The sequence below is a fragment of the Sebastes umbrosus genome, chromosome 11 (genome assembly GCF_015220745.1).
Source record: "Sebastes umbrosus isolate fSebUmb1 chromosome 11, fSebUmb1.pri, whole genome shotgun sequence".
Classification (NCBI taxonomy): Eukaryota; Metazoa; Chordata; class Actinopteri; order Perciformes; family Sebastidae; genus Sebastes; species Sebastes umbrosus.
In genome coordinates, this window is record NC_051279.1 from 4,958,918 (window position 1) to 4,975,258 (window position 16,341).

Here is a 16,341-nt window from a genome sequence, read left to right on the forward strand (position 1 = left end):
TATTTCCATTTGATGCCATGGTGCAGCCATGAAAAGCAAAGATACCCAAAGTGCTTTACATTAACATCAAGAAATAACAGGAATAAAACCACAACATATCATAAAATCATAAAAAGGTACATAAAAAGCACAGGAAAAATGTCACAGCGTTACTAGGTATTAAAAGCCAATCTAAATAAAAAGGTCTAGAGCTTAGATTTCAAAAGTACGAGGTCAGTGACAGTGCGTATATCAGGGGGTAACTTGTTCCATAGTTTAGGAGCAGCGAAAGCAAAATATGACGAAGGAAGAAGGGAATTGCTATCAGGAGTAGATGATGGAAATATTACATGGGGGAATCTGCTAGGAAAGACATCTAAGAAAGTACACAATCTTCTAATTAATTACTTAAGGGCAACAGGAATAATGGAGAGAATTTAATTATTATTTGTATTATTATTATTATTGAATGAATTATATCTGTCAACAATTTCTTCCTCACAAAACAAAAACGCAATGAAAACAATGAATGTATGCAATATCTTTAAAGTTTTTAAGTGAAATTATTGTCATTCTCTTGCGTGGTCTCTTTTTTTTATTATTATTATCTATTTATTTATTTATTTTTAGTGTGTTTTTTTTATGTTGGTTTTGTTTCATTTCTGTTGTCCTTTTATGTTTGGCATAGTTCTTTGTTTATGTTTTTGCTATGCTTCTTTTGTATGTAAATGTTTTTTAATGTTTTCTGCTGTTACTATGGATACTGTCATTTTTAAATAATAATAATAATAAAATATATATATATATATATATATATGACGAAGAAAGAAGGGAATTGCTATCAGGAGTAGATGATGGAAATATAACAATCTGCTAGGAAAGACATCTAACAAAGTACACAATCGTCTTATTGATTACTTAAGGGCAACATGAAAAATGGAGAGAATTTAATTATTATTAAAGATTATGAATTTTTATTTTATTGTTATTTTATTATTATTATTATTATTATTATTATTATTATTATTATTATTATTATTATTATTATTATTATTATTATTATTATTTATTTATTTTTCCCTGCCAATCTCCTGCTCCACACTCCAGTCCAGTAGGTGGCGGTAGTGCAGCTATAAGCTGGTTTGCCAACCGCCAATAAACGCCGAAGAAGAAGAAGAAGAAGAAGTGACGTATTTCCGGTGTCATGTCAGCCTTCTGCTGAACCCACATGGCTAGCTGCTGTTAGCTGAATGTTTTGTTTTGTTCCCGTTTCAGTTCTAGTGATGCAGTTTTACTGAATCAAGACGTCCAGAGGTAGGCTGTGTTTTTATTTCTGACGCGTTAGCATTGTGTGTAACTAACGAAAGACTGATAAAACAAGCGACTTGTTGTTATGAGCTGTTCAACTGTTGTCTTGTCTGTTAGTTATCTGTTAGCTGTTAGCATCATCTCAGTCCTGTCAGAGAGGACTGAGTTACATGAGGAGACTAAAACAGTCCTGTCAGAGAGGACTGAGTTACATGAGGAAACTAAAACAGTCCTGTCAGAGAGGACTGAGATACATGAGGAGATTAAAACAGTCCTGTCAGAGAGGACTGAGTTACATGAGGAGATTAAAACAGTCCTGTCAGAGAGGACTGAGTTACATGAGGAAACTAAAACAGTCCTGTCAGAGAGGACTGAGATACATGAGGAAACTAAAACAGTCCTGTCAGAGAGGACTGAGTTACATGAGGAGATTAAAACAGTCCTGTCAGAGAGGACTGAGTTACATGAGGAGATTAAAACAGTCCTGTCAGAGAGGACTGAGTTACATGAGGAGACTAAAACAGTCCTGTCTGAGAGGACTGAGTTACATGAGGAGACTAAAACAGTCCTGTCAGAGAGGACTGAGATACATGAGGAGATTAAAACAGTCCTGTCAGAGAGGACTGAGATACATGAGGAGATTAAAACAGTCCTGTCAGAGAGGACTGAGATACATGAGGAGATTAAAATGTGGTTCATCCACCAAAAATGTGCAGTTAATAACATGTTAGTAAAATGTGTGAATAAACCTTTGTTGTAACAGAGCAGCGTGTTTATATTTGATCAGTAAGTCACTGTAAATAAAATGAGTTATAATCACAACCTGTTTAAAACTCAGCTTTAAGTATTCACTCCTCACACAAACACCTCTGGGAAGAAGTATTCACATCCTTTACTCTAGTAAAAGTACTAATACCACACTGAAAATACTCCACTACAAGTAAAAGTCCTGACTTCAACCTTACTTGTTAAAGTGTGTATTATTAATATACACATATATGTATATGTATATATATATATATATATATACATATATATGTATGTATATATATATGTATATATATATATGTATGTATGTATGTATGTGTGTATATATGTATGTATATGTATATATGTACATATATACACGTATATACGTGTATGTATGTGTATATATGTATGTATATATATATTTATATATTGTGTATATATATATATATATATATATATATACACAATATATAAATGTCAAAATAGTGGAAAAAAATACCCTTCACAAGCTCCCAGAGCCCACGGTGATGTCTTCAAACGTCTTGTTTTCTGCGATCCCAGGTTGGAAACCACTGTCCAAACACGTACCATACTTTACTGGCAGCTACTGTCTTTATTTTACCAGTAAAACATTATTTCAGATACTGCACTGGGTACCAGGCATTTAAAGATATTGCGTGTTTTGCATTAGAAATTATGTGGTCATATTATTTCTTTATATTAATCTTGTCTCTAGGTAGAGGCTTCAGATAAGCCCAGTGGGTTTTTTGCCTCTCCCTGCACTGTATATTATTAATTTTTTTTTTTGTTATGTTGTTTAGTCTTAAATTGTGCAAAATAAATAAACAATAAAAATAAAAAAGTAAGTGATTGAAGTTTGCCTAATAATCTACAAACTGTCCTTTACACAGATGGCTGAAGCTGTACCAGAGAAAAGTCGTGGCTTGAAGTTTGCGGAGCAGCAACTCCTGCGTCACGGCTGGGAACACGGTAAGATACTCTGATGTCTTATGTGCAACTATTCAACCACTGCTGTGTGTCAGCCTCGGGTGTAGGTTTCTAACCAGTCCACTTTGTCCTCAGGTAAAGGACTGGGGCGAGCTGAGAACGGCTTATCGGAAGCTATCAAGGTCAAAGTGAAATGTGGCAAAGGAGGGGTGAGAGGCATTTGGTTTTATGTAGTGTTTGCTCTTCTCACATCTATTATTTGGTCTAAACTGTCTTCTGTATGAAGATGTTTGTAGACTCACATGTTGCTCTTCTCTACCAGGTTGGTCATAAGGAAGGGGAGCAGTTCACCTTCCACTGGTGGGATCATGTCTTCAATAAGGCGTCTTCCAGTCTGCAGGTGGAGTCTGATCAGGTAAGTCTTACCTTCAGATAGCTGAACACTCTCACAATCACCTGGACTCCATACAACATGATCAGGGGACAGTTTTAATCTAAAGGGAGTGATGCAGTGGTGCTATGTTTAAAAATGTTTAATCAAGAAAATTGTGCAAAAATAAAATAATTGTGATAACGGATGACTAATTTCAGAATGATGAAACAAACACTTGTTATATTCAGATCATTTATTAGTCAAGCATTTTGCAAAGGTTAACAGCTGATTCATGACTGGGAACAATTCTCACTCACTGATTCATCTCCTCCACTTGTGAATGTAGCTGCATTTAGCTACTTTGTGGGGACAATATTTTTAGGTGCAGCTTGGTGACTCAAAGTAGGGGTGGGCGGATCAATCGGAAAATATCGATATCACCGATACCTACGTCTCGTTTTGAAGATCGATTCTAGCATCAATAGGGTCGATACAAAACAAGACTCGGTCAAAACCGAGTATGTGTCTGGACCGTGTCTGGTCAGTCTGTGAATTTGTGGCTAAATTGTTATACAAATAGTCAGTGGTCACGTCTGTAATGTTAAATCCAGCAGTACATGTCCACCAGGTCCAGCAAGGACATACCCTCTCGTGGAATCCCCCTTTTTGGTCGCTGGTTTTCTGCTCTCAGTCATGTAACTTCATCACTCAGTCAGTCAGTCAGTCAGTCAGTCAGTCAGTCAGTCAGTCAGTCAGTCAGTGAGTGACAGACTTTTGCGTTTGTAGGGCTGGTCCTCTGCCGTCCAGCCAAAAAAAGGATCACTTTCTCTCTTCTACACCCATTTATATTTCATCAAAGAGTAGAACTGTCTGGGAAAACAATATTCTGATGTACCGTTTGCTTTTCACTGCTGTTGTGATGTTGTGTTCATTCAAACAACAAACACATCACGCACACGCAACTATGGATGTTGGTTGGGAGTATTTTGTGCTATTTGCAACATGTTTCATGTTTGCACATTCAATTTACTAATAAAAAAAACATTTTTATTTGCTTTTAAAAAGTGTTCTGTTTCTTAACATGCATGTGATAAGTAATAGTGGTAAGCAACATAAAAGTACATGAGCTGCTTTTCATCATGAAAAGTATCGTATCGATATTGGCGATTCAGGTTTGGGCCCTTAAACTCTGAATTAAAGTTATTTATTGTCATATGCACAACAATTACAAAGAAGCAGTCATTGGCAATATGATAATCTTAGACTTCAGACTCCCTCCAACAATGCTCATTAAATATGTATGAAAGGAAAACCACACAAATAAAAAAAGGACCAGATGCTGTGCTAATGTTTGTGGCTGGAGTGGTTGGGGCTCCTGATAATCCTGTCGGCCTTCCTCCTGCACCGCTGAGTGTATAGGTAGAGGTTAGAAGTTACCGTTAAACTAACTTTTCAGTCACTTTCAACTAAAAACTGATTTTTCCAACAACAACAACACTTCAGCATGTGATTACACTGATTTTCTGTGTGATCCAGAACGGTATTCAGTTGAAGAAGACGGTGGAGGAAGATGAAGAGGATGGGATGATCTCCAATAAAAAGCCACGGATAGGAGCGCTGGCTAAAGCCAAACTTTATGGATGCTTTGTCAAGGTAATGTATTTGTTTCTTAATTATGGGGTATAAATGATCAATGGATATTTGACAATGGAGGTTTATGGCTACACAGGCAATAGTTAGGGTCAATTACTTGTTTGTTTTGTTGACAAAGAAAACAGCAGAACATCATCAGATTTATCCTTTTACAGTTCAAATAAACTACTAAAAACATGCTGAAAGATGAGAAACGTACAGACACATTGCTGAACATTTAGGGTGTTTTCAAATGTGACTGATTCTCGTCAGACCTGACATTGACTCTCCCTGTTTTTTACTTCCGTGCTTCTCTCTCAGTCAGCCACACTGCTGTCTGGTGAGTTGCAACCAGAGCCGAAGCCTTCCAGCTCAGACGACAGCAGCAGCAGCAGCAGCAGCTCGGACGAGGATGACGACCAGAAACTGGATCTCTCCAGCACCACAAAGTGAGAGCTTCATCTGATGCAGACATGGTTCAGATTTACAATAATTATTTCTTAAAAGCTGCATAGTATTTTATCAACTACAGAGCTTCACGCCTCGTTTCCGCATATCTCTGTGTACGTCAATGTGAATCCAATGTGAGATGGTGAAAAACAGACAGTATTAACTTCTCTCCCATATCTGCGGTGGTGTTTCTATCCATCTGTAAAGAGATGCATTTCCTTGTGTTGAACACTAGGGGTGTAATCCGTATGCTATACAGATTTATGGACAAAAAGCTGTGTGTAAACGAGGCGTCACTCTGGATGTGTTATCATCAGTGTCATTTCTTTATAATCAGTAAGATTTGAATTACTGTCTGATGTTGTTACTTATCTGCAAAAGCACGTTGCAACTAAGTTTTTAACAGATGTTCATTGATACTCGACAGGCTTTCCGATGCTGATCTAATGAAGGCTTGTGGAGGACGCACGGCTCACAAGTAAGTTAATTCATAAAATGTCTAAACAGAGAATGAAGTATTTTGTAATATTTCAGAATAAGTAAAGTTAATATTAAAAAATGATGTGTTTTTCTAGAGGAGCCAGGCACGGCTTGACCATGAGCGCCAAGTTAGCCAGGCTGGAGCAGCAGGAGGCTGAGTTCATGGCCAAGTACGCCAAGAAGAGCCAACCAGGAAGCGCTCCACCGGTTTGTGTTGCACCGACTCCACCGACCTCCCAGGAGACGGTCGTGGACTCTCAGAGAAAAAAGATAAAGAAGAAGAAGAGATCCACTGGGAGCGTTTATGAGCTAAATGGTGATGAAGTGTCTGAAAGTCCTGAAATGGACGTTAAACCCAAAAAGAAGAAGAAAAAGAAAGCCAGCGAGGACACTGAGGAAATAACTGTTTCCACTGAGGGGGATGTGATCTGTGTAGAAAACAGTGACACAGACCATTCTCATAAACCAAAGAAGAAACAGAAAAAGAAGAAAAACAATGAAGAGCAGAATGAAGAAGAAGAAGAAGGAACGCCTTCACCAGCAGCTGAGAGTCCGGAGGAGGCTGCTGAGCTGCACACAAAAGTGAAGAAGAAGAAGAAATCCTCCAAACACCACAGTGAACCGGCTGAGGAAGAGGAGAGTAAGGATACAGAATCCAGCCAGTCAGAGACGCTCCAGGACTGCACTCTAAAAACCAAAAAGAAAAAAGCTGTAGTTGTATTGGAGGAAGCAGAAGTTTTACAGGAAGAAGCAACGGTAAAGCAGAAAAGGAAAAAGTGTAAAAAGGACAAACTATCTGTAGAGGACAACACAAACGATGAGGCACTTCCTCCAAAGAAGAAGAAAACAAAGAAGTCCAAAGAGTAGTATTTGATTAAAAGAAATGCTTTGGACACCAATAAACAGATTTGTCTTAGCTGGTTGGTGAAGTTAGCATGCTCTTGAATCAGCTCTGGTTGAGTTATGTGCCAAACATGGACTTTATGGAGGATGTGTTCTCTGATGGAACGGGCCGGTAAAATTAGTAATTCAGACCAGTAACAAGGTAATGACCTCCAGCAGTTTGATGCTACAAAGTCATTGATTTGATGAGTCAGCCACACGGTGCAACCCCAAACCCATCTTTTCTAAACTGAGACGACTAAAAAATCAGGTCAGTATTGACGTTTGTATGTTGGGACCTTATAGGCTGTATATAAATTATATAGATGGACGGTGCGTCTCCACTTCCTCCCACTGTACAAAAGTGAAGCCAGAATATCCCGGATACGGGAGCTGCCATCTTAAGATTTTGATTTTGAGTCTACGCAGTAGTCGGGGAGGCTGAAACCGCGGTATCAAGGTCCCGCCCACATACCCCGCCTGAACCAATCACGAGGCGAGCACGGCCACAGCCTGCTAGCGTGAGCCACCTAACTGCCAACCATAATATCTCAATAACTACATTTATGATCAAATTGACACATGTTCTATTACACAGACTCATGAGGGTTATGGAAAGTTAAAGTTACACCTCCTCTCTCTCCCGAGCCTCCGGCTGCGACTACTTCACTCAGAGCAGCTGTGAATCACAGCTGTCTATCATGACGTCTCACCCTCCTTTTTATAGCATCAAATAACCAAACTTATCAGAAAAATTTCAGAAAATCAGAAAAAAACACTTGAACATACATCAGCTTGATAAAAACTACCTAAAATGACAGATCATCTTTGGGAAAAATTTGGCGTGTACTCTGACTGTTTAGTTTGGCCCATGTCCCATCCGCTAACATGGAGGGGGCGGGATTTATGACATTTACTGCAGCCAGCCACCAGGGGGCGATCCAGATGTTTTAGCTTCACTTTTGGGGGTCGTCCATTTCTATATACGGTCTATAGTTGTCAAATAATTATAGATGGGGCCAATTGATGGTAAGTTGCCTGTGTTGACCACTTTATGTGAAATATGCATTTTAGTGGAAAATGAATATGAAATGTAAAGAGCTTGGTGTAGTTTTCTGCATCATGAATAACTCCCTTTGAAGGTGTTTGACATCTGCCATTTTATTGTAATAAGGCAAAACATGAAAGTACACGGATGAAACTACTAGTATTACATGAATTTCTGGATTTGCATGCAAATTAAATGATGCAACACATCAAATTAAACTTGATTATTTAAAACTTGTCTTTTTTCGTTTGTTCTCAAACTTGAGTGTGAAACTTCCATGAGTTAAAAAAAAAAAAAAAAAAAAAAAAAGGTGACACACTACACAAAATGTTAAAATATTCTTAATACAACATGTACATAATGTGAAGCTACTGTTTGTAACTGCCCTTCAGTTGAATCAGCTCAGAATCCGACTCTTACCCAACCTCAGAAAATACCAGATAACTTTCCGTGTTGCAGCTCCACATTTAATATATGATGTGATTCTTTCTGTCTTTTTTTTTCCACGAATAACCGTTTGTCCAATAGCTTACAGCAGATTTGACTCAACTGATAAGTTGAAGTGAAGGCTGGCCCGTGTTGTCCGATCCAATAGAAGAGCTACTGGAGCTCAAACTGCTGAACCTCCACCTCCGCCCTCGGCTGACTTTACTTTTTTCAGAGGCTGTAGCAGTTTCCTTTTTAAAACTAGAGTGAATATATTGACATCGGTTGAAACTAGAAAAACCTGAGGAACCCATTGTGACCATGTCACGCAAGCTTGACTGAAAGAAAGCTAAATGCTACGCTACAAAGTTACGCAAAATTTTGGCGAAGAAAAACTGGCATGGCAGTATTCAAAAAGGGTCCCTTGATATGTGAAGATATGTGAATGAAAATGGGTTCTCTGGGTACCCACGAGTCTCCCCATTACAGACATGCCCACTTTATGATAATCACATGCAGTTTGGGGCTAAAACCGTACAGTTTATTTACATGCAGTACAAAGCAGCTAATAAAATACATTTTAAATAATGCTTATTGTACAGGTAGACAAAATGATGAACACTTGCGTACTAAATCATCTTCAGGCTATTTTAGGAACATTATTAATATGATGATACAGTTTTGCACGCAACATGAAGAGTAACAAAGATAGCGCTTACTAAATAGACCATATGAGAGGGTCATTCTCACAGATGAATTTGTTTAAAAATGTATGATACACTGGAGCCCAGCTGGCTGTGAGATTCCTCCCAGGGATGAACAGTGCATATGGGCCAGCGCCGTTATTGATCCAGTACCTTCAAACACACAACGTGAATATCAGTACCTGTAATAATATTCTACATCTGCAGCCCATGAAAAAATAAAGAGTGATGAATAACAAAAAAAGGTCAAATATGTTATTTTTGATCATTTTAAGGACTTCTTGTGTTGGCTTAGAGCTCGAGATTGAATCAATTCAGTTCAATTCACTATTCAGATAGTGTTGTAATCAAGACCACCGAGACCAAGTCATGACCAAGACCAGAATGTATCGAGATCGAGACAAGACCAAGAGTTTGAGGGGTTGAGACCAAGTCAAGACGAGTACATTTATTTGTTTTAAAAAAGGCTTTCTTACCCTAGAGTGTCCTTACGTCCATCAACCCAGACCCAGTATTTGTCTTTGGTTTTCTCTAACCCAATCCAATATCCATGAAAGCTGTCGTAGTAGTACTTTGTGTGATTACTGATGAATTCCTGTAAATTATACAGAGACAGATCATCAAAAACATGCACACTTTCACACGTCCAGACATGGATTCTAATCAGACATTAAAAACACCTCATGTTTGAATTTATTTTTTTTTTTCCATTACATTTTGAAAAGTTATAGTTGGAATGTGAAAGTACTTTTTTGTTTCTTGAATACTATGAATTGCCATATGTAATCTCTAATTCTGAACTGAAACACAATTAATAATTGTGGTTTTATGGTGTTAGAGCTCACCTGTTCTTGCAGATTGTCAACGACAACCAGATCTGCTTTTTTCGTCTGGCAAAACTTTCGGCTCTCTTCCCGTGTCTTCCAAGGAGCATTTTCTTCGTTAAACAGGTAGCACTTTTCCTTGAACAGAATCCACTCTTTCGGACACGGCTGACACTCTGCATTCATGAAAAAAGCAGAGAAATGGAACAAGATCAGGATCTGTTATAGAGACAAATACAAAAACACAAATATTGTTTTAAAAAAGGATTAGGGGACAGAATCTTAATTCATATTTGATCAGCGCTGCCTGGTTTAACAGTTTGATCGGAGTTTGCTTAAGAGACTGCTCGACTCTGATAGTTTGTTTTTGTTCGGCGCTGTGAAATCTTGCAAATGCTAGCCTATTAGGAGCACCAGGAGGAGGCAGAGGAACATGAATATTTCACAAAACGGAAAAAACAGATGATTAACTTCTCTCCCATATCTGCGGTGGCGTTTCTATCCATCTGCTGCATTTCCTTGTGTTTTAAAAACTCTAGCCCGTGACAGAAGACTTTGACCAATCACAGGTCATTTCAGACAGAGAGCGTTCCTATTGGCTGTGCTCCGGTCATGTGAGCGGTGCTTGGTATTCCCTGAGGAGATCTCAACATGGCTGCCGGGTCACAAACTTTCTCATTTTACAGCTAAACAGTACACTACAAGATGATTCTGAAAACATTTGAGTAGAGAAATATGCATTATTGTAAAAGAATATTGATCCATATTAGATCAGCGCTACCTAGTTTGACCGTTTGGTCGGAGTTCGCGAGTGGTTGACAGCCGGTTCTCATAGACGGCAGCTGGACAGCAGACCTCAGATCAGCTCTGACTGCTTGTTTTCCTCCGGTCTGTGAAATCTTGCAGATGCCATTAGGAGCACCAGAGGAGACTGGAGGCACAGAGGCACATGATTTTTATTCAGTTTACCTGTTTCATGTACTATTGTCACGATACAGCGACCGTTTTATAAAAATAACTTCTTTTTTTTGCTCCAATCTCGCCTACATCAGCTTTAAGAATAGACATAGGCCTATTGTATGGCCAACCAACACGTTGTCATCCTAACTCGTCACATGCTGACGCTTTGTCAGACCCCTCGGCGTCACTTTACGGTCGCAGTAAACTCATGCTTAACGTTGTAAATTCAAACACTTGCCTAGGTTTAGGCAACAAACCCACTTAGGTTGAGGAAAAAACTTACGTTTGTAAAGTGAAAATGAAACTTAACGTTGTGAACACAGGACACGAATGAACAGCTGATTGTAAAATGAAAGTGAAACTTACGCATGCGACATGTACAGCAGTCTCCTGGATGAAAGCCCTGTGTTTGTTGGACCCACCTGTGTTTTTTCGCTCTTTAAGGCCCAGACACACCAAACCGACATCAAAGAACTAGCATAAACGGAGGCCGACCGTTGTGTCCCCTTTGTCTTGGCCAAAGAGCTATACTTGAACACACCACAAAGACTACAGCTGACAGCCAGTTAGCACGCACATTCTGCGCCTGCATGAGATGAAATAACTCTCCACACCAGCAGTCGGCGGTAGTCCGTATTCGTCATTCAAAAAGGGAAACCGGAAGACCGAGGACAGAGGATATACTAGCCGTTGTTATGATACGTACATGAAACAAAGCAGCGTTTGTTGACCATTTTCACACCACTCTCACTCACCAACTAGCTTCATTCCAGATGGCCAAGTCGTTTTGAAAATATCCGTGTATTGGAACGATCAGATTTATTTATTTATTTAAAAAGGATCCCCATTAGCTGATACCAATGGCACCAGCTAATCTTCCTTGGGTCCGAAATCAAGTACATTACATTTATCACATACATACTATATACAATGTCATACTTGTGTTACACTAATAACATTACAATTTTCCAAACATATATAAATTTCACCTTCATACACATCTTCCACAACCATTTAGCCTGAAGGTCCATCATCAGGGAAAAGGAACAAAAGAAAAACCATGCATGACCAACACTGGACTATCGATCAGCTGCTTAATTAATGTATTCTTAGATGGTATTTGAATAAGGATTTGTTAGAGGATTGACGGATGTAAAGAGGGCAGCCAATGACTGATGCACGATAAATTATCGTCTTTTTTAAGGCATTCGATTTTGGGTGAGGTAACATGATTTGGCCATCACCTGAAACACACTGACACACTGAAAAAACTGGGCCCGGCGAACACTCACTGACGGCCCCAAACTGTCCCACAGCCATCGGCTTGGTGTGTCAGTGCCTTTACACTACGTCACCACACAACCCGACCACTTTCTCTCAGCGTTTAATATTGCCCTGGATGGGTTTCCATTGTGGTTGCTTGAAAGACCGGTGCGTCTCATACAGGCGCTAAAGGGTGCCTTGTGCATCTGCATCACAACATGGCAAGACGCACTTACTTTTTTCTGGGCAGTATTCATTTACTGGAAAGGTGTCAAATGTCAGGATGAATTCCAGCGTCCTGTTGAGATTCTCTGCGACTCTGCTCAAATTCCTCGTCTCTTGCTCTAAGAGGCTCTTCTCCACGATCAGCTTGTCTTTTTCTGCTGTGATGTAGTCGTGGTTTGCTCGCTGTTCGTTCAATTCCATGTCCACTGTGGTGAGAAAGAGAAGGAGACAGCACATCAGTCAGTCAATCAAATCTTGGATGCAGGTAGTGTTATCAGAGAAGCCTTATTTGCCAAATCAGATCATTAAAAAAAATAGATCAAACCAACCAATCAAAACAGAAATAAAAAAACATCAAATGGCAGCAGGGACAATTCAGAGAGAGCTGACCTCACCTTACGCAAAAAAAATCCCAGACTGACTCAAGCCGTTATAATTATTCATTGAAAGTTATTCAAAGCGTTGACATCAAACTCACAGTAGATGATGGAACCGATGCCCGCCACCAGGAGGACACAGAGTATCCCCACACCAACGCACGCCAACACACGATAGCGAGAGCATCCAGCTGCTTCACCATCTGCTTGTCATGAGAAAGCTCATTCATTATCAACGTGACTTATTCTTTATGACCAATATACATTCTGACATACTACTATCATCACTTCCATAATCACACAGGACAGGATATTAATATAATTATTGACGTTTTTTAGGAGCTTTTAGGAGTAAATTTGGCAAAATGTTATGTACCAGAACCCCCCAACATTCAAGTTTGATGTTGTCAAAAAGGCTCAAACAGGTCAAAAAGAGCAGATTTAGCTTTAATTGCTTTTATTTGAGAAATCTTTTAAAACTATAATTCTTCATCATCATCATCATCATCATCATCATCAAGTGTCAATTTGAACTTAGTAAAGCATATTGTATGGTTTATAATGTTGTATAGCTAAACTGATGAGATAAAAAAAATAACACAGTCAGCATATTTTATAACTTACTCGGTACAGTACTAGCAGCTTCTTCAGGTTTGACTTCAGCGTAGTAAATTGTCGAGTCCCCTTTTTTCTCTGGACGACAGTAATAACAATATGAAGAAATAATAAAAACACAACTGAATTAATAGTGATTATTCTTCACAATGTCACAATGAAACATCTTTATGTGTTATTGATGTGAAGTATGTCCTGTTGAAACGGGAAGTAACATAACATGGTGATCATTTTTGTAAGTGTCCATAAGTTTTTTGGACGGGAAGCTCAGAAGGGTCAAATATGAGTTGTTTTTAATGTGTGCAGGTGCTGCTTGAGTTAACAGTTTCTCTCCATTGATCTGATGCACTTAAGACTGATAATGTGGTGATGCAGAGATCACAAGTTCAAATGCATTTACTTAACTTTTGATGATTTCTGGTTCTCTTCACACAGTTCTCTTTACTTTTCACACAACCATCACCAGTGATGGAAGAAGTATCAGATCTTTTACTGAAGTAAAAGTATCAATACCATGGTGTAGAAATACTCTGTTAAAAGTAAAAGTCCTGCCTTCAAAATTGTACTTAAGTAAAAGTACAAAAGTATCAGCATGAAAATAAACTTTAAGTACCAAAAGTTAAAGTACTCATTATGCCGAATGGACCATTTCAGAATAATGTTTATTATAGTACTGGATTCTAAATCATATCTTTACCTAGAATAATACATAATGATTCACATATATACAATACTTAATAATTGTTGATTATATTTGTTTGTACTAATAATCTGAAATGTAAGTTTTAGCTAAAGTTATCAAAAAAATGTAGTGGAGTAAAAAGTATGTGGAAATTCCAAGTAATATACCTCAAAATTGTGCTTAAAGGTGCTAAATTCAATAATCCAAGCAGAGGGATTGCCTCAGTAGCCGTGTAGTAAGGGTGATGCAAGCCTTGTCTGAGTTTATTTCACAACAATAACTGGCTCGTTTGTACATTATTCCTTACATTTCTTTACATAGCAAATAGTTGTTTGCTGCTATATTAATGCTTTGGATATCAAACAGAGAACCTCTGTAGTAGGATTGTGTGACTCTAAGGTGGGAAATGGAGGAATCCATGAATATAAACAATCTCTCTTCCTCTTGAAAGTAAGATATTTTTTTTGCATGGCTATACTGTAGATTTAAAATTCCACATCTCAGGTTGCATAAAACTTTTGTATCCAAGATGCCTGAGCCAACGCATTCGTCATATACTGACACTTTGTAAGACCCTTCGGCGTCACTTTTCAGTCGTAGTAAACACATGCTTAATGTTGTGAGGAAAACAAAAACACTTGCTTAGGTTCAGGCAATAAAACCACTATAGTTAGGTTTAGGATAAAACAACACGGTTGTGGTTTGGCTTTGAAATACTACAGTTGTACAGTGAAAATGACACTGAACATGAGTGAACAGGGGACATGAATGAACAGCTGGTTCTAACTTGATGCACGGGACATGAACAGCGGTCTCCTGGAATGAAAGCCTTGTGTTTTTTGGACCCACCACTAAACGCCAAAGGGTGCTACCGCGTTGGTGTCTAACGCCAACGGCCGCGACAAAGCGTAGGTATTTGATGATGTGGAAAAAAGTGGTGGTATGTACTGTTAATGTATATCATGGCAGGGAAATCTTGTAAATGAGTAAAACAACTTATTTGTGTGACCCCCAAGGGTCACCAATGTCATTCTTCCACACAGAACTCCTAAAAAAGATATTAAATAATCTAAAACATGCATCATTAAAACAAGTAAAAAAAAAACAGGAGTCACTTACCTTTTGGAGCTTTAACTTTAAAAACTACCGTAGTATAATAGATTTCTTCCTCCATCCTTAAGAGTCACAGATGGCCGTACTTGCTTCAGTGCAGAGAATGAGTGTCTGTGTGTGACCGACCAAAGTTTCTCAGCACTATTGCATGGAGAACAAACGAGAGGTTCCTCTTCCCCTTAACATTTTGTAATCGCATGTTAGCATCTGAGGTTGTATTAAGACACATTTTTACCAACAACCTCAAACAGTGATGCTGGGAAGCACGTCTGCTTCTACAACAACCAAATGTCACTCACTGTTGACGCATTTAAGCATTGTCTAATACTGAACTCAATCTTTTAATTAGTCATGTTTATTTCCGGTGGGTTAACTCCAATTTGGATTTCTTAATTGATGATCAGTCTAACTGTAACACACTATGTCTGGTGAAGGGTCATCATTGTGACAATGTTGTTGTATTGTCTTCATCATCATCGTTGGTAAGATTAGTACTGAATCAGTGTCTGTCACCATGCTATTACAGGATAAGATTGGCGATGTAGTATACTTCTGTTATTTTCAACCAATCCCATGAAAAGACTAAAACCTACAATTTGTTGGTCCATATCCGCTGTCTGTAGCAATCAGCCCCAAGCTCATTTAAGAATGAGTCACATAGGGATGTCATGAAACCAGAAATTTAGTCAATATCAATACCAGTGAAATTCCATGATTCTCAATACCAATTTGATACCATGGTCAAAAACAAAACAATAAATCCCATGCACTTCAACATTTACATTTCTTTATTACTGTTTGCATACAAGTTTGTGTTAGGAAGTTAAACAGGTCATAATCCCCCTCTACTATTATTTTATATTGCTGTGAAAACATCTCCTTCAAACAACTGGATTTATTTAGTTTAGTTATTTAGTTAGATTAATATTGTGTTTTAAACCTTTATTATCTTATAAATAAATGATTGTGGAATATACATGCTGGTCTGTTTAATGTTGTACAAGAGTGAATAATGCCAACATCTGCTATGTCAAGAACTCCGATATCCTTCAACCTTTACTATCTATTTTGGTTATAGTTATTAATTTAATTATTAATCAACATTCCAAATTGATAGTTTAGCATATATAATGAGACTATATTAACATTTTGGTTATTGGTCCCTGATTCCAGGGTGGTGCCCCGTTTATTATTAATGTTTATTGGTAATCTTTATTAATATTAATAATTCTATTATTATTTATTAATTAATTTGCTAATAATCAAACCTGTTACTGCCAAATGTGTGAGGCATAGTATTAT

At 38.2% G+C, this 16,341-nt stretch overlaps 2 protein-coding genes across 2 annotated transcripts; one reads left to right on the plus strand and one right to left on the minus strand.

The window, feature by feature from the left end:
• Positions 1 to 1,133: 1,133 nt before the first annotated feature.
• Positions 1,134 to 6,823, plus strand: gpatch4 (G patch domain containing 4). The gene is made up of 8 exons (XM_037785417.1): positions 1,134 to 1,293; positions 2,949 to 3,027; positions 3,121 to 3,194; positions 3,308 to 3,400; positions 4,895 to 5,011; positions 5,312 to 5,439; positions 5,868 to 5,918; positions 6,016 to 6,823. Exons 2-8 carry the CDS (start codon positions 2,949 to 2,951, stop codon positions 6,785 to 6,787), a joined length of 1,314 nt encoding a protein of 437 aa, XP_037641345.1. The 5' UTR covers positions 1,134 to 1,293; the 3' UTR covers positions 6,788 to 6,823.
• Positions 6,824 to 8,876: 2,053 nt separating this feature from the next.
• LOC119497350 (C-type lectin domain family 12 member A-like) lies at positions 8,877 to 15,211 on the minus strand. The gene is made up of 7 exons (XM_037785421.1): positions 15,046 to 15,211; positions 13,254 to 13,322; positions 12,731 to 12,832; positions 12,264 to 12,458; positions 9,826 to 9,980; positions 9,457 to 9,575; positions 8,877 to 9,133 (listed from the first exon to the last, which is right to left on the minus strand). The coding sequence occupies exons 1-7, from the start codon at positions 15,098 to 15,100 to the stop codon at positions 8,995 to 8,997; spliced, it is 834 nt and encodes a 277-aa protein (XP_037641349.1). The 5' UTR covers positions 15,101 to 15,211; the 3' UTR covers positions 8,877 to 8,994.
• Between the last annotated feature and the right edge of the window lie 1,130 nt (positions 15,212 to 16,341).

What these genes read in the sequence shown, in the direction of transcription:
- gpatch4 (XM_037785417.1), top strand. Translation starts at nt 2,949, where the DNA reads ATGGCTGAAGCTGTACCAGAGAAAAGTCGTGGCTTGAAGTTTGCGGAG. An exon ending in TGAAATGTGGCAAAGGAGGG is followed by an intron (nt 3,195 to 3,307) that starts GTGAGAGGCATT and finishes CTTCTCTACCAG; the next exon opens with GTTGGTCATAAGGAAGGGGA. An exon ending in GGAGGACGCACGGCTCACAA is followed by an intron (nt 5,919 to 6,015) that starts GTAAGTTAATTC and finishes GTGTTTTTCTAG; the next exon opens with AGGAGCCAGGCACGGCTTGA.
- LOC119497350 (XM_037785421.1), bottom strand. Translation starts at nt 15,100, where the DNA reads ATGGAGGAAGAAATCTATTATACTACGGTAGTTTTTAAAGTTAAAGCT. An exon ending in TAAAGTTAAAGCTCCAAAAG is followed by an intron (nt 13,323 to 15,045) that starts GTAAGTGACTCC and finishes ACTGTCGTCCAG; the next exon opens with AGAAAAAAGGGGACTCGACA. An exon ending in GGACGTAAGGACACTCTAGG is followed by an intron (nt 9,134 to 9,456) that starts GTAAGAAAGCCT and finishes GTGTGTTTGAAG; the next exon opens with GTACTGGATCAATAACGGCG.